General features: G+C 43.0%; 1 protein-coding gene across 1 annotated transcript in view; it reads right to left on the reverse strand.

Moving 5' to 3' along the window:
• Positions 1-7,002: 7,002 nt before the first annotated feature.
• Positions 7,003-19,137, reverse strand: part of PCBD2 (pterin-4 alpha-carbinolamine dehydratase 2) — a 483,264-nt gene continuing 471,129 nt past the window's right edge. The window contains exon 4 of the mRNA XM_069199241.1: positions 7,003-8,016. Coding sequence (XP_069055342.1) covers positions 7,921-8,016 — 96 coding nt within the window. The 3' untranslated portion in view covers positions 7,003-7,920. The remainder of the gene's footprint in view (positions 8,017-19,137) is intronic.

The raw sequence follows: 19,137 nt of genomic DNA on the forward strand, positions 1-19,137 counted from the left end.
CACCACAAGGTCTGGACAGTGATATACTGGAGATTGTGATCTCAGATCATGCTCCGTGTAGTCTACAGCTGGACTAGGGCAACCCCCTATGAAACTATTGCACTTCAATATCTCAAACTGCAATATGCTCACCGAGAGAAAATACCTGAAACTACATATAACCACCTACTTAAAAAGGTAATAGAGGCAGAATTAACTTCCCCAAAATCCTGTGAGCAGCAGCAAAGGCCACCATCAGGGGCCAAATTATGAGAGATTTGGGGTTGAGCAATATGTACAGGATGGATAAACAGTTGGCCCTAGGACAAGATATTAAACTCTTGATGTGAGGCCACCTTACTCACACAGCAGAGCATTCCAAGTGTAGATTAGAAAAATTCAAAATGGAACTCAACACCTTGTATACCATGAAAGCGGAATATATGTTATAGAGGATTAAGGCCTGCCATTATGAACAAGGTGAGAAAGCTCTCCGCTTGTTGCCATCAAAATTCAAAGAGGCGCTCACTGCAATTCCTGTCATATATGATCCTGGAGAGCAACTGCTTACAGTCTTACATTCAATTGCCAACACCTTCACAGCTTTCTATAGGAGCCTGTATAGTTCATAATTTGGACACAATGACTTCAAAGAACGTGCGTTCTTTGCTGAACTAATGCTTCCTAGCCTCAGTAACAAAGGACAAGCTCTCCTAACAGGTGACATAACGAAGAAGGAAATAGCTCAAGCAATCTTCAACCTTTTGTGTAATGAAGCTCTGAGGTTAGATGGCCTCCACAGTGAACTTTACTGACGGGTGAAATCAGAAGCTGTGTCATCTTTCTACTAGGTAGATGGGAAGCCTCTCCTCCCTTGCAAACAGGGAACACATAACAGTGGGATTTGTAACAGTCAGGACCTTCCATAATCATCCTCATACTTTGGCCCACATACCTATCAAAGGAGGACTGTGTGACCCTCTCTGGAACATCAGGAAGGCCTTTGGCCACATCAAGTGGAATGATCTACTCTATACGTTCCAATGACTGGGGCTCAGAAACACATCATCGCTGAGGTCAAGTGGCTCTTGAAGGCTCCCTCCTCACAGCTTAATTGTAAGGGTTTTCTTTCAGAGCCCATTCCGATCTGGAGAGGGACCCTCTCATCCCTTCTATTTCTTGTTGCTTCAGAACCCCTGGCAGCCACCATATGACATCACCCACAGATCTCAGGTATTCCCATCTGCGGGTGTATCCCAAATTTTCCTATATGCAGATGACATGCTCATACTCACTGACCTGCCTACCTCCCTTATGGCGCTCATGTGCACTACCTTGGAATTCTCAATTATTTTCAGTTACAAGATCAACTGCAACAATAGTGAAGCCCTGTCACCCTCCAGAATTACTACAAGAGCAGCCCTCCTGGACTATACAATTTTAAAGGAAAGCAGATAGACTAAAACATCTGGAAGTGTTTTTCAGTACAGGCCTGAAAGAACAGTGACCGACAATAGTGACCCACTCATAACCAAGACTAAGGCGGAATATGCCAAATGGTGCCATCTAAATTCATCATTATGGGGACAGGTGCATGTGAGTAACCTACCAACCCAGGCGAGTCACATGGGGCGACTGATAGCCACAGCACTTACAGTGGTAAAGTATGCATATTCTACAGTGCATATGCACTGGTGGGCCTACGCGCGATTAGTGGCTGGTTCAAATGTACATAACATCTAGCAGTTCCAATGCCCGTGTACAGGCATGCTAATTCATTGCTCAGTCCCTCCTTTCGTCCCTGCCCCTCTGCCCACTTACCTGCATGTGACTTGTTAGAATTTTTCTGTCCCCAAGTTACCTCCAGGGACTAACAGGCAGAATGCAAGCACAAACGTAGCTGGTGTTCTTGTTATTTTATTAAGCAAGCACTTATGAATGTACAGGTCCCCTTTCTGCCCCCGGACAACCTGTACCCAAAGTGGGTTTGCTTCTTCCATTCTCCCGTGCCTTTCTCATTCTCTTTGATGTACCCACTCTGCTTCGGGCCCTCTCTTTCTCCATGCATCTTTCTGCTTTCTAATTTTATCACGTTCCACTCTTTGTAGATGTCTTTCTCTTATTTTCTGCTCTTGTGCATGGTCTGTCTTGACTTTCATTTCTTCTGGTTCTGTGCCTCTTAGCCCTCATTTCGTTACTCCAAGACCCCCTTGTCTCTCAACCCTCAAACAGAATGAACCCTGCTTCATCTCTCAACATTGTCTCAGTAGGATACAAAATTGCACACCAAGACTGCCTTCCCAAACCCAGAGGGGGACTCGCGATCATATACGAGGACACCCTCAGGTGCACAGCCACCATGGACCGAGATACCCCCCCCTTCATGGAACAAATGCACTTCATCCAAAAAACCAACAGATACACCTGAATCCACCCTAAAGACCACCCGGACCATGAAGCAACTTCAGCAACCTCATCTAAGAACTCACTGTCCCCATCACTATTCACTCCAATGGCTTCCTACTCCTTGGTGTTTTCAATTTCCACCTGGAAGACCCCTCCGGCCACTGCTCCACTGACCTCCTTGATACCCTGCACAGCATAGACCTTTCCCAGCTCGTCACGGACCTCACACAGTGCAGGACACACTCTAGACACTATCTTTGCCTCCAGCAATAGCATCAGCTACTACTCTGCCTCATCGCTTATATAAACCGACAACTCCATCAACCACTTCAAAATCTCCACACCAAGAGAGTATCCCTCACCGATTGGATCAAAGTCAGCTCCAACAACGGCAAAGAGATTTTTACAATTATCAAGGAGCTCACTGTTCCAGAAGCCTCAGACAATTTTACCACTCCCTCCTAAGAACTGTTGCACTTCTTCCACAGCAACACTGAAAAGATCTACAATACCTTTGAAAAACAACCTAACTCCAAGGACATCATCAGCAACCTGCCCAACGTCCTCTCGAACACACACCTAACCAACTAAAAAAAACACTCACTGAGGAAGACACCTCTTCAATCATCAAAACTATCAAGCCCAGGGCCCCCAATGACCCCCGTCAATATCATATCTTCAACTTAGGATGCCCTTTATTAAACAAATTGCTTGCACACATTATCAAACATCTCCATCAATTTCACAACCTTCCTGGAAGACTGGAGACATGCTGCAGTCGCATCCCTCCCCAATAAACCTTTAGCAGACCCCAACGAGTTTAGCACATCCACCCCATCTTTCTACTACTGTCCCCAGCAAAAGTGAGAGAAGGCAATCAACCTTTAACTCACCAACCACCTGGAAGTCCACAATCTTCTCAACAACACCCAATCCGGCTTTTGCAGCAACCACAGCACACAAACGGCACTTACCGCTGCCATAGACGAGATCCACACCCTTCCAGACCAAGGAGAAGCTGATGCCCTCATTACTAGTCCTTTCGGTTGCATTCAACAATATGTCACACTCCAGCCTCATCAAAAGACTACACTCTAAAGGCATCCAAACCCAGCCCTCAAATGGATATGCTCCTCCTAACAGAGAACAGAACCAAACCCCTGCCCTATACATCAAAATCCAAGGACTTGATCTGCAGAGTCCTGCAAAGATCAGCTGTCGGCCCTCCCCTGTTCAACATTTATAAGACACCACTTGCCGACGTCTTCAGAGTTCACAGCTTCTCCATCATTCCCTACACTGATGACGCCCAGCTCATCTTCTTACGGTCCGCCAAGCCCCCAACGACCAGATCTAACTTTATCAAATGCATGATGTGCACAGCTGAAAGGATGCAAACCAACTGCCTGAAACTCAGCTCAGACACGTTGGAAGTTTTAATCTTCGGGAACAAGAACTCCCCCTGGAACTCCACTTGGTGACTGTAGGAGCTCTGACCAACATTTATGCACACCACCCACGCAGAAAAACAGGGAATCATCTTAAATGACAATCACAAAATGGCCTCACAGGTAAATGCTGTCAGCTCCTCCTGCTTCCGCATGTATCCTCAGAAAAGTCTTCAAATGAGTTCCCAAGAGCTCCAGGCATACCATCACTCAAGCCCTAGTTACTATCAGGCTAGACTACAGCAACGTAATCTATGCCGGAATCTCCAACCACCTCCTCCACCGATTTCAGAACACCCAGAACTCCACAGCTAGACTCATCCTGGGCCTCCCATGAAACACACACATCACGCCATACCTCTGACAACTCCACTGGTTACCGTTTCACAAACCCTTGCAGATTAAACTCCTCATCCATGCATACAAGGCACTACACAATACTCGACAAGCATACTTCAATTGTCGCCTTCGCTTCCACCAGCCCACCAGACACCCATGGCTCAAGCTTCACTCTTTCTTTGAAACAACTAAAATTATGAATGCATAGTACATATTTCATTTCCCCCAGGAATCAAAGCAAGTAATTGTGTCAAGTCTACTCATTGAGCATCTGCATTACAAAGTCCAGGTAATTGAATTTGTGATGGAGACTTTTGGGCATCTTTGTCATTCTTCATGTACCTAGCTTCTAAAAGTTCTTTGACTTAAGGCCCCATTCTTTGTCTTCCGGTGGCCATATTATTACCTGCTGTTCCCTTAGCAGGCATGGGGTACTAAGTTGCAAGTTCTGTAACAGCTGTCTTTACATTTGCACTGTTTCACCATTCCACTGACAAGAGTTAAGCTTGATTCCACAGGCCATTGATGAGTTTCTAATGTGTCCACTTTTTTGGGAGCACCCACATTTCCTTATTAAGCAGCAAAGTGGGTCCCCCACCCTTTTAAAGGTAAGTCTTCCAATACTGATCCCCTTCTCTCTTGATCAGATGTGTCTGTCTGGATGAATTTGAGTATTTCTCTCATGAATTTCAACATTTTATTCTTATAGCATATTTCCAAATAAGCTTATTGTAGGTCCCCTGGACTGTTCACCAGGTGCTTCTATGAACCGCTTAATCCACTTTCACGCTACTGTAGATATCACCCTCTGCTGCGTTTGCATGCACTAGTCCTTTCAATTGCATTTCTTTTCCAATGGCCTCAATATGTGAAATTGGTAGTTTCAAAAGCAAAGAGAGAATTTATCTTTCTAAGCAACCTAATCCATTACTGTCCCCATTAGGGAATACACTCTGCCCCTACTACTCACAGGTTTGTTATGTTTCAGTATCCACCGGACCCTCCCTACTCTTCTCCTGTTTCAGTAGTGCCTCTCATCTCATCTATTTTGCCTTATTCTGTTGTTGCTCATGGCTTTTTTGTGGATCTGAGTCATGTCTAACACCCCTGCCCCTCCTTGGTACCAATGCAGGAGGGAATCACAAGACTCTGGAGCCCTACCATTCCAATCCATTTCTTGGGAGGAGGTTCAGCTGACTACTATGGCTTCCATCTCCTCCACACATAATTTGATGTGGGGTTGTAATATTTCAGTTGTCAGCCACTTGGCCTAACCTTCGCAGATGCATGCGCAGTCTGTATCGCCACTGACACTGGTTCACTAATGGTATTGGAGGTTCTCTGATGATCTCTGACTTCCTCCTTTGCAGTGTCAGCGATGATTCAGAGCGGGGTCTCCTGTCACTGGAGGTCTACTGTCCTCTTTTCTCTTCATGGAAAGAGACCTGACAAACTCGTCCAGAAGCTGGATGACCTTCTGGTTCCTGGCTTCTTCTTGCGTCACTCCATGTGTGGGAGCGAAGCAAACCTCAGACCTTAGCCTATCAATAGGTGGGCATACATTATTTTAAAGCTGGCATTGCCTCAAATTATTACTAAAACCTTTCCTTAACATTGCATGATACTCATTACGTTAACATTATGTTATCATTGCAGGATATCATTACAGCTACACTGGCCCTATGTGAGTGCTAATGAAAGCCTTACTGGGGGATATGGCTGTAGAGCCTACAACTCCTTATCCGAGTCTGCCTTTCTTGATATTGAGAATCTGTGGAGTAAAAATGATTGGTCAGGCTGCACTCAAATGACAAAACTACTAATCATGTTTTCACTGTCCATAACTAAAAAAGATAATGACTTAATTCCGATGGGCATCAGTTTGCACTCCCCTAAGTGGGCTTCCCTTGCAGTTTGACCATTACTATAAAAGCTCTCCATAACACATAATGGATGTATGGGCTGCTAACGTTATATTGCTTCTACAGCTACTCAAAAGACATGATGTACTAGGTGAAGACAAACAAAAGGATCAAACGTTGGGTTGACGTTGCTAGAACAAGGTAAACTATGTCGAATATGTAATGTCTGAGCCTCCCCTTAGTATGCAGAGCTTTTTGATAGTGGAGAAGTGTGGCACAATGGTTAGAGCGGCAGACCCTGATGCAGAGATCTGGCCCGGGACCCAGGTTCAATTCCCACCTCGGTGGGTCTTGGGCTCAATTCCCTTGGACCAGATAATTCTCGCCTCAGTGCCTAATCTAATTAATGGGTCCAACTCTGTAACTCTGGGCAATAGCTTGCTTAATCTCCACAATGGCCCTCACAGCGCTTGGATGTCTGGCTTCACCCTGGGGCTGTCCAGGAGTAGGTGCCTCACAGGGAAAATCCAGGAGGGGTTCCACAGCGGTATGCGTACAGCACCTTGAGACCCTAACGGGTGAGTAGTGCGCTATACAAGTGCAAAGTTTACAGTTTGTTAGGCACACTTCGGACCACTGAGCATACCTTGGTGCGATGTCACAATTGCACTCAGTCCTCTGCATACGTGTTAATGGCTGCGGGTTGTCTTAATCCTGTCAACATCACGACACAGTATGCATTTCTCCATCGACTCAGATTCACTGGCACGGTTGTGCTTTAATCGTTCAACATTCCTTGTTGCTGCGCTTTTAGATACCAGATGTATACATATAAGAATGTGGACCCACGCCATATTCAGCCGTCTGAGACAGTCTAGTTTACTGCAACAGCATATGCCAAGTACCATGTAATTCTGGAACCGCAGTGCATCACCACAAATGAACAGAACGACTTGGTAGTCAGAAGATGTGCTTGTTTTGCAATCAGCATGATTACATATTTATTGTTTAACATATACGAATATGAAATTTTAGTCACATTTTCTAAATCTCGGATAGGATAGTGAGTACGTTTGTAACTGGATACAGAAACAAGACTGCATGTACATCAGTAAATGATTCATACAGTACTGGTAACAGTTTCTCTGCATTAGAATCCAGTAGAAACTAGAATGTCGCGTTTATATTGGTTAATACACATGATACAGGCTAGAAAAAAAAATAACTTTTGTAGAACTGGTCCATGTCCAAGGTAAGATAACTTTATAAAACACAACATAGCACTTGAGACTGAATGAGTATGACAGATAATCACAAAAAGTGCTGAGTTGCATATCTTGTAATACGTGTTTATGAACTTGACCATAATACACATTCTGTATGTCTTGAAAGTCTCCCAAAATCGTGAAAGGAATATTGGCAAGTATACTTTCTGCTCATTTTACTCTTTAACATCACTTTGCAAAACTGAGATAAACGTGGAGGAGAAATTTACCGAGGAACATTCCAAAGGTTGAGGGACATTCCTAGACTGCGAATGTTAGAAACCAGCTCTCACCCCAATACTCTTAGCTGGTTTCTCAAGAAAACCTTTAGCTACAACATGTTGGGTGTGTGGGTCTCTGTGGGAACCTATGGAGATATTTCATATCCTGAGCTTCGCAGCAAACGGATCCATTAGTACTAATTGTACTTGCCTTACAATAGTCTCGAAATGCAGTCTGAATTTCCAAAAGAGGCTGATTTCTACCACACACAGGGGAAAACACAACGGAATAGAGACTTCGGCAAGCTTATTTTTTAATACAGACAAATGCGGCGCATGGCCCATTTTAAATGCAGAGCCTACCAATGGGCCTTCTACAAAGCATTGCACTTAAAGATGATTAAACGGAGGCAGCAGCCCTATCAATGAACTGAGCCAACTTGATGTCCTTTTTGGTCAATCCTCCAACGTCATGTGTGATGAGGGTTATCCGAACCTGAAAGATACAATGGCATTAAAGTTAGAGTAACAAAAGAGGTTTGTTATAAAAGAAGGCATTCTAACTGCATTACATGTTAGGAACACGTTTTCATGTTGCCCCTTTAGGGGGTATGTCAAGACTACCGTAATACATTCCAGTTAAAACTGTCTCTAAAGAGGAAACCACTGCAAGGATAGCAAACAAATTGAGAGTCTTAAGAATCTGCATGCATGAGACAATATGATAATCCAGGCGAAGGATGCTGGGAGTCATGTAGCGTTCATAGCCCTATTGCTGGGTGGGAGAGTCTGACAAAAAGGCAACCTAGAACTGTTTTGTATTAAAGGCACAGTAGTTTATTTAGGATTTGTGTTCATGCTGGTTCTCCCTAGTGGCTAGGTGACCCATTACACATATATGCCTAACATTTATTCTTTTTCAGGTCGGTACTAGAAAAATGCTTGTCCACAAGTTTGCAAAGGCACCTTTCCTCTCATGCTTATCAGTGGTATCAATGCTTACATTTACTGTCATAGCAGTTTTAAAAGATCACCAAGAAGGTTACTCACCACTTTGTTATGTAATCTTTGTATGTTTAGTCTTAATCCCAATATTAAAGCAAACGTTAGCAAAGCCTGCAGGGTGATGTTTCTCCTAAGACTTGGGAACTTCTGGGTGGATCTAGAGATCTTGATGTTTACTACTTCAAACTGTACCTCTACTCGTTTTAAATGTATGCTTTTTTTGCCCTCTGAGTCCGCAGAACGATTCTGTTGATTCATTTTGGACGTGGTCATTTTACTCTCTTTGGCCTACACAAATGTTAAAGCATTGGGCTGACCCCTAAAACAGATTAATAAACCGACCAGCTGTGCTTGGATTACATTTGTTTGTTAGTGGCCCTACTCATATTGAAAGTCATATGTTGGACCTAATCTTTGGATCCAATGAACTCCTTCGTCGAAGGGTGGTCATTCCATTGATGTGGACAAATCACTTGCTGTAATAAAAGTATGGATATAACAGTTTTATTGCCCACTCTTCAGAGGAAGCACCTTTGGGTTAAATTAGCCAAACCAGAATTCGTCCAGGTGTGTAGGGCCTCTAATTCTACAGGATGTCCTAAATTGGCTTCAGTAGGGTATGCAGGTTACACTGACTGACACTGTTCATTTTTAAGAATTTAAAAAAAAGTTAGATCAATCCTTGCTGCCCTGGTTTATACTACTCATGAAGGAGGAAAATCGTATTGCAAAAAGCTGTAACATATTTGTTATTCCAGCTCTGCTAGGGATACATTGACAAAGGCCTCTGAAGCAATACAAGAAACTAGTCGCCCATGAAAAATCAATCTATCTCATCAGCAAAATCTCAGAAGGCTGAAAATTCTGCTAAGGAGATTTTCCAAATTGTATTGGAATAGACTGTTAAGACTGGCCTGTCTGCACCAAGAATGGCCTTGCCGGAAAAACTATGACTTGCAGGAAAAAGCCTTGTATAAGACGTTTATGAGAGAATACAAAACAGCCCTTTGGGCAGACAAATCTCACTTTTGTACAAACAAACTCAAGTCAGCAAACTCTTCAAGAGAGCTCTTTAAATTGATCAATTTGCTCTCCACACTCACAGTGCCCCTCAGCATTGATTGGTCCCAAGATTTCTGCAATTGATTGGCACGTTCCTTCCAAACAAAAAGGCTTAATATTTATAAGGAATTTGACTCCCTTAATGCGGAAACTCTTGCGTCAATCCAAGGGAACTACCAGGCTGAACAAAGTCCAACAGAATCTAGTGGAATTGCTGACAATCCAAGAATGTCACACTGACTTCTCTATTATCTGAAACCAGAGCAAACAGAGCTTCAACTACTCAGTAGAAGGTCAGGTTCTCCCTATGAGCCATGTCCTCCTAAGATCTTGCAGTTGGCAGCTAAGTCCATTGCTCCTCATCTTGCAATGACTATCAATAAAGCTATCTCTTCAGGATGTTACTCACAGTTGTGGAAAAGAGCGGCTGTAAAGCCACTCCCTTAAATAATTAACCTGGACCCTACTGACTTAAAAAATTACTGGCCCATTTATCTGCGGCCCACCCAAACTAAAATCTTGGAAAATCACCTGAAATCACAGTTGGTGGCATATCTGGAACAACATGTACTGTTAGATGCCTCACAATTTGGGATCAGAAGCTACTATGGGACAGAATCTGCTTTGGTCTTAGGAGCTGACAACGTTCATACCATGGTTGATGCAGGGCAGGCTGCGTTTCTGATACTTTTACATCTGTTTGCAGCCTTCTATACTATCTCTTCAACACTGGTTGCCTCTCTGCTGCAGAATTTGAGGCTTACAGACAACGTTAGATCTCAACCTCCTTTCTTAAGGGCAGGTCGCAGAAGGTAATAGTGAACCAATTCAGTTCTGAGACCATCACTTTGCCATGTGTGAATCCTACGGGTTCTTCCCTGAGCCATCCTCTTTTCAACCTTTATGCATCCCCATTGACCAAGCTGATACAGTCCTTTGGGCGACAGGCTCTCTTGTATGCTGGTGACACACAAATAATTGTGTCTATTACTGAAGATACAGAAGCCATCTCGGCCAACTTCAAAAACTGCGTGCAGGCAGTAGCTATCTGGATGGATAACACCTATCTTAAACTTAATGGAGACAAGAATGAGGTCTTGATCTGTGGTACTCAACCCTCCATTTGGAACACCTCCTGGTGGCTGGAAATGCTGGGTGCACTTTCCAGCCCAACAGACTCCGCAAAAAGTCTGGGAGTGTTGGCTGACAACAATCTGTCTTTTGGCCTTCAAGTGAACCGCACCCTAGCAACTTGTTTTTGGATCATCAAAACATTAAAGAAGGTGTTTCCTTTTATTCATATACAGGCGTGTGACCCAGTGGATCTAGCCTTGATATCTTCCAGGCTGGACTATTGCAGTGTGCCCTACCTTGATATTAATAAGTCTGCAGAATCTAAGCTAAAGCTGGTACAGAATGACTATTACTTGATATCCCTAAATATTAATCAGCCTCAGCAGTGATTTCCAAACTTCATTGGTAACCAGTGAACAAACACACTATGCATTTATCATAGGACTTTACATAACACTGGGCTTAGAAGAATTAGAACCATGTTTCAGTGGTATATTCCCGCTAAAACAGCCCCAGTCTGCTAGTGGTTTATAAATTCTGTAAGGTGAGGGGGGGGATGCAGAGCCTTTTCAGTGGCCACACCAAAACACTGGAACTCCCTCCCATGTTAGATCATTGGCCTTCAAGGCCATACTGTGTTTCGAAAAGCCTTAAAAATCTGGCTTTTCAGACTTTAAATAAAGGCAGATCTTTTTTATCTCTGGGTTTAGAGCCTCTTTTTCTGCTGATTTCGTCTTTTGGCAGGACTCACTCCCGTAGCACCTTGACGCTTTTGGGTATATGTTGTGGTCTTTAAATCCTCATCATTTCATTTAATCAGTTCTACTAACTTAAATGTACTGTAAATATAATCGCAAATACTCAAGAACTGGCAGGCAAGTTTTCCGACTTTTTTGAAAATAAGATATCCACCATTCTGGGATCCCTCAATCTACCCAGTGACTCCAAGTCCCCAGGATAGCTCAATATTTTAGACAGGTTAGCTCAAGCTGGGCAGGTAGGCAACAAATAGTATAAATCTGGGTAACTGCCTGTACAATTGGGTGCCAATGTCAATAAACACATTTTATTCAATCACCACCTCATTAAAATCACGGTCCCTGTTAAATCCTCTCCCCTCTCTCTGTGGAAAGCGGCAGCGGAAGCTCTTGTTTTTTTTTTTTTATTCGCCGGTATGTCCCAGAAGTAAGGAAAAAGGCACTGATTTTGTGCCCTTGTTAAAAAAAGAAAAAAAAAAAAAAGAAAATCCAAATCCCTTGCTTTTTGCCAACTTTCGACCAATATCCCTGTTGCCATTTGCCACCAAGAATCTAGAGCAGAGGTCTTCAAACTTTTTGATGCCGGGACCCGCTCTCAAAACATTTTAGGTACAAGGATCCCCCTCCTGACAAAAAGTTCTAGAACCTGGTACTCCGCATCATCGACAATCATAAACATCCCCAATTCCCACTGCAAATCATTTTTACGTTGAGGAAATAATATGAAACAGTGTTTAGCAAACCAGAGGTCAGTGAGTGTTGGGACGTGGTCAAGGGTGTGGCTAAAAACAAAGGTCCTCATTTATGAGGAATTAGCATGGGGCAGTGCCACAAGTCTTCTTGCTACACTGCCCTATCCAAATGTAAAATGGTAAGAATGCACTGTATTTAGGAAATACAGTGCATTCCTGTCCGTACCCCCTGCGCTGGCGCACAAATTGCGACCTTGCGCTAACGTAGGCAGGATTGTTTTTGCGCAGGAAGGGGCATCCTGAGAGGTGTTTTCCTCTTTCCATGTGTGCAGGAGAGTGCAACACCCATGGAAAGAGGAAAAAAGTAGGAGAAAGGAAGACATTGCTCCTCATTATGTCTGTGTAAGGTTTTGGCACTGCTCCAGTTTACGTTGTTTTGTAAAAACCTGGACAGCGTCAAAATCCATGGGTGTTGCATAGGAACTCCCACTGCAACACCCATGGAACGCCTCCTTGACACAGAGTAAGGGAACACAGCGGCTTGCGCTGCTTTGACTTATTCCATATCTATGAGGCCATGCAAAGCCACTTAGGGTGGCTGTGCGTCACCTCACAGGTATGACTGAGAGGCTTGTTCTAACGGAGCGCCAATAAAAGTGATTTTAGTGCCACAAGGTCACAGCCTGTGACAGAAAGCACTGTGAAAATATAAGTCATTATTTTATATTTGCATTACACACTGTATAAGATAGGCCACTACAAAATGCACAACAAAGGTTTAAGATAAATATGTGTTTCCAAAATGTAGATTTTTTTAAATAGCTGTCCCGTCAGCACCCCTTCAGGGGAATTAAGAACTATGTATATACAATTACAATTAAAAGCATACACTTCACAGCCCAGTTAACTCTTTGCCCTTTGCACTCAAAAAAGAACAAATCTTTGTCATCACAAAGTTTTGAGTGATAGAATAATTTTGTATATTTTACCATTTGCTCACATTTGCATTTCATTCAGGAAGCAGGCACCCTGGCAGAAAGGATTCTTTAGCTATCTGCCCAGCTTCATGTCACAGCACAGGAGACTTAATCAATAAAAGTTCAGCTGAAGCATTTTACGATTGGCTGGGGATAGGCGCGACCCCCTTTCTGGGACGCCACGGCCCCTCTGGGGGTCGCGACCCACAGATTGAAGATCTCTGATCTAGAGGGACATGTTAATCAACTCCTTTCAGAGTGGGTGGCTAGTTGCCACGTTTTGGGTTCTGCAGAGTCCGGTTTTCACCCCTCATATGCAGATACCAACACTGTAACTCCCTCAGCCCTAGTGCTATTATACGTATCTACAGCATTTGATACATCCTTCCACAAGATGCTACTTGATAGGCTGCAGGAAATTAGGACTAGAGGCAGGGCCGTTGATTGATTTAGATCCTATTCTATAAATAAGGCACAGGCAGTTTATCTACTTCTCTATGTGTAAGAATGCAAGACCTAACCCCAAGGAGTTACTCACGGGTCATCACCGAGTCTGACACTCTGATATCTACCTACGCCTGCAGGTGAAACTTAACATCCTTTGCCCTGCGGTGGATGAATTATGCTGACAATACCCAGTTTATTATTATGCTGGAGAAGGCAGGTGCTGACCCTTTTGGGCTTTTCCACAAGTGTATGACAGCTGCATCGACATGGTTACAACAAAACTCTCTTAAGTCTGATGCAGAAAAAAACGGAGGTACTCTGAATAAAACATTCTCGTATCCTCAGCTTGTAGCCAGTAGACATCCAACCCAACCTATCTTTTCCTAACCTATCCAACCAATGACAGCTAAAGTGATAAACAATCCGGGAGTATATGTGTAACCTGAGTTCTCCTTAGAAACCAGTTGAGACATGATTCACTTGTATAGCTAACTCCTGGAGGTCCTTAGGAAAATGCTGCCCTTTCTTCCTAAAACCGTTTAGTGAGTGGTGATCTTGGCAACCATACTTCGTTGCCTGGTCTACTGTAACGCCTTTTATTTCAGGATGGGCAGAGGGTATAGGAGGAAGCTACAGAGAATCCAGAAAGCAGTTTTTTCCCACTTCAAATACATTAAAAAAACTCATCACTGGCTTCCAACTGAAAACAGTGTGGCTTTTACATCTCTCTGCCATGTACTGCCCGGCATACCAATCAAACACATTTCCAAAATACATTCGTGCATGCTGCCTAGGTTCCTCTCAGGCCCAACTGCTCATTCTTCCTAGCATCAAGTGCTGTCGCCCAGGAGGCAACGTTTTTTCTGTGAGGGCAGTTAAACTCTGGAATTAGCTTCCTGGTACCTTGCTGAAGATTCCCTCACTAATACAATTTAGGAACGCCTGGCTTTTCTGAAAATTGGGTTGTTTATCATGCCCTGGTATATCGGAGTTGGGATTTACTCCTCTTGTTCGAATTACTCTGTTCAGCACCAAGACACCCGTTGGATAATCATGCGCTCTAAAAATGTCTTAACATAACATGTTTGGATAGGCGAGGGGGTGAATGAGAGAACGAGGTACGGGTGAAATAAATTGTGGACAAGTCAATGCCGGAATGGATGTACAACTTTACATAAGTTCTAGAGGACTGGCTTTTCAACTCATTCCAGAGAAAAGAGCCCCAATAGGCTCTTTGTACTTTAGTTTCTCTGTTTTGGGGCTCCACTGTCATTTGATCTTGCTGGGTAAGGACACCTTTTCACTTTTCCATAAAAGAATGAGAAAGTCTTGCCAGTGAAAATACAGAAGGAGTCTGGTATGTATGGTTTTCTCTAAGGGAGCCTAAGCACGTTTATTGTGTTTCAATGTATTCTGTGTGGCACCAAAATGGGATAGTGTAGTTACCCACTCATGAGACAGACACAATGGGCATCTTAACTTAATGTCAAACAAGCTTTTATAGGAGTATATTTATAAATAACCGTACTGCCTTACTAGTCCTTGAGACTGTCACTGTTGGAAAGTTGCCCATTCTGCAGGGTCATCCCATATTTCTACCTTCTGTTGATGATCCCACTTTTGTTGGCCATAGGACTCTGTGCACTTTACCCCCAGGCAAAGAATGGTAAAGTGTTTGGGCCCGCCCCTTCAAAGATGTTAAAATTGGTTACCCCTAATTGAAATATTTAATTTACTTTTCAGTCTCCACTATATGGTACCACATGTAGCCAGGACCTGTAAATTAAATGCTACTAGTGGGCCGCAGCACTCATTGCACCACCCACATAAGCAGCCTTGTAAAACACTTCGCCAGGCTAGCCACTGCAGCCTCAATGTACTATTTCAAAACAGCCATTTTGGGCCTGGAAAACCCACCCTTTTGCCAGGCCTAAACATTCCTTTTTAATACTAATAAGTTGCCACTGAGGTAGGACCTAAATTACTATAGGGCACGGTGTATGGTATATAAAAAGTAGGACATGTATGTTTAATGTTTTACATGTCTGGCAGTGAAAAACCTCCAGAGTTGTTTTTCAGTGTAGCACGGCTGGCTCTCCCAAATACTAATGCTTGTTTACACTGTTATATGTATTAAGTGCTATATTCAGTTTGGGAGTAGCTAGAAAAATATTTCAAGGACTCATTTCAATAGTAATTTTAAAAAACAACTTAATTGTCAAGTCAAATTTTATATTACTATTTTGGAAATTACACTTTTGTGAAGTTTTTATTTTCCTGCATAAAACCAAAAGGCTTTCCCGTCAGTGTCCAGCTGTCACCTGATCCTTTTGGCTTCTCTGTGGTAAGATGTTTATTGGCCCAAGACAGTGAATTTCCGAAAATGTTTCTACATTCAAACATAGAAGGCTTAACTGGGACAGATGATATGGCGTTCCTAGACATGCACATCCCTTACTTCAAGTTTTCCTGCTTTCGTCAATGACTGCACTGCTCTTCAACAACCTGCCATCGCCAAACTCAGCTTCAGATCCAGTTTGCTCTGCCGGTGAATCGTCGTTGACCACTTTTCCTCCATAAAGGAGGCAAACTTTCTACCAGAAAGAACCTGGTCCCTCTATATGGCCCACATTCCATCACGGTCAGCCTTAACGTTTGACTTTGACCCAGTCTAGTGCAACCAGATTACCGCTGTTGGGAATTTTTGCTTTTTGGTGCCAATTTTAATTCAAAATTTAAAATTTCACATTTCTGGTTCTACTTATTGGGATTTTGTCTGGCTGTTGTCATTTTATTTTTAGTTATTAGTCTCCATTTTTCTCAACTAGTTTGGAATTTCTCCTGTGTTGTGTTTTCACTTTATTACTTTTTGAGTACATCATAAATACTTTACACATTGCTTCTAAGTTAAGACTGACTGCTTTTTGCCAAGCTACCAGAGGCAAAATATAGGTTTATGTAGTGTTTTTGAGGTTGACCCTGAGAAGGACTGATCATTATCTGAAGTGGATTCTCACCCCCTTCAACTAATACTCAAATTACTTACATTTAGTAATTAGCAAGGTGGAGGCATCTTATATTATGGTTAAGTCTGCAACTTATTCTTGCCGAACAGACAGTTCCTCTAATTGATGTTGGATGAGGAATTGGTACCAGTAGCCTACCAAAAATGATCACTTTCATCTCATGACAATTGGTTTCACTAGTCACATGAGGATAGCTGAGTGGATAATTGTTCCCGCTGCAGAGATTGGTAATAGTAAAGTGAAAGAATACAACTACTACGCTATCCTACAATATTATAATTATTCTCACTGGTAAGCTCCCACCAGCTCAGAGGAACTGCATATATCCTGTTGGGAAACCCAAATAGAAACTATGAGTGACTCCTCTTTAGGAAAGGTACTCTCAACAAAGGAAAAAACATATTTTGAAAGAAAATGCCGGTGGTACTAGTGTTTGATGGATTTTTTTTGTTTTTTTACAGTGAAAGGAAGGGGCACGGGCATGTAGTAGAACCAGGTGCTTATTCATCCCAAGCAATTAAGTGGGCAGTTAAAAGATAATCTTTGCGGGGCATCTGGCCTAGAGTCAGCTTATTAAAACAACAGTGTTCACTGCTTCCATCAAAGAGCAGCTAGCTCGCTATTGAAAAATAGCCAGCAGAGATAGTTCTGCTATTCGAATGTTAACAACTGAAGTGAAATATCAATGCCCTTTTTGTTAGACCTCACTCAATTGTGCTTGATCCTTCATGTATATATAATCTGTAAATTATCAAGTACTACTGGAGATCTATCTAAAAAGATCTCCTTTGCAGATAAATGAAACTTGTACAGGCTCATCTACTGTCAAATGGAAATCAGTCAGCAATTGGGCCCTTCAATAGGAAGAACCACTCCACAAAATCATCCTGAACAGCATGGTTGACAAGAACACAAACCTTCTCAGACTTGCTTCTCAAATGGGCATTCAACGTGGTGTGAAACCAGACTTTAGGGATGAACATGACAAATTGTTTCTTACGAACACAGTATTTCATGAAGGTCTCAAACTGTCCACAGCAAATGGTGATCAGAACGGAAGTCTTGGCAAACCCTATAATAACACAGCCCTGTAAAATGCTTCTGGCTTCCATGTCACCCACAGGGTGTGCTCACAAGAGGAGGAAATCCCACAGGTCAGGCATCAGTACCTCTCTGAGCAGTGTCATCTAGGAATAGGGAAGTCTGCTTATTAATGAGGAGAGAACCGTCAAAGCCTACATCCAGCACGTTTGTATGAGCATCTCAATCAAAGCCCAAAGAACTTGAACAGGCATGTTGACAAAGGAATACCAGGAGCCCAAAGATGTGGCCATCGAGTCCATTGTGTCAAAACCAGACCTAAGAAGTTGCCTAGTAACCCCAAAAACATCACGAAGACCTTCATTGAAGTTGCCTCTTATTTGATCCAGCAGAAGAGGATTAAACAAACATACCATCAGACCGCAGATTGATGTACAGCAGACATATAGCATTGCAGAAACAAAGGACCAGACTTACCAAGTAAAACATTTTTCCTCCCATCAATTCCATTCACAAGAATCCCCTTTCAGCTGAGGAAGGAAGGGAATAAGCAGTGTTGCCACCTGTGTAGTCGGGTGCCTTTAGCCCCAGTTTTTCTGTAGCCATGTGACAAGACAAAAATTTGTGGTCAACTTGGGCTAGTTGATTTCAACAAGCCAACTCAAAGTCGATGACTTGCGCAGACACTGGTCTACCAGCTGTCCATGACCAAGTCCAACAATGTCTAATTAAAAGGCAATAGCAGTTCTGGAATACAGTAGCCAGTCTACAGAATCTCAGGCAAAGTGTTAGTTGTAATCACAGCCAAGGGGATAAGCAGTTCCAGAACCTCAGCTGCCTTGCTCAACACTTCAATGAAAGTTATAAGGTCCTCAGAAAGGACTGTTGGGAGGCTATCAGGAGTAACTAAATGAGAAGTACCAAAAGCATGGAGGGGCTGGAACTTGAGGAGCCTCGTCCAAGTAAGAAACAGATTGCATCCACAGCCTCGAATTTTGTGCCACAAATCTCTCTACTGAATCTTCAGCCAGAACAGCAGGAAGCTCAAAAGAAATGTGCCCCATGAGTCCTCACAATGGAGTGGCAGACATTGTGGAAGGTGCAGGTCGATTTTCATCTTTAGTGTCCAAAGAACAGCCAACAAAGTGGCATCAAGATCAAAGGCAGAGTCAATGAGCACATTGGGGACCGCCCAGCACCGGCGCGGTCTAAGCAGCCCAGGGGCCCAAAGACATACTAGAGGGAGCCAGAAAAACACTAAGAATAATCAGCTGAGCCTGGTGAAAGCTGGCACCTCAGACAGGTCATAAGGAAAAGAGAAAAGCAGATCCTAGATGCCAAATGCAAGCCAGAACAGAGCTAGCAGAGGTGTCCGACATGCCCTCAACAGTAGGATATTGCTTTGAAGACCAAGGTCGGAGAATGAATCCACTAACCCAGCATTTCCCAAATTATGGGTCCTGAGCTAATTTTTGGTGGACTGCAAAAGTCCAAGAAATAAATTAAATAAAGAAATAAAGGTGCCTTTACATTTT

The sequence above is a fragment of the Pleurodeles waltl genome, chromosome 7 (genome assembly GCF_031143425.1).
Source record: "Pleurodeles waltl isolate 20211129_DDA chromosome 7, aPleWal1.hap1.20221129, whole genome shotgun sequence".
In the NCBI taxonomy this organism is placed as follows: domain Eukaryota; kingdom Metazoa; phylum Chordata; class Amphibia; order Caudata; family Salamandridae; genus Pleurodeles; species Pleurodeles waltl.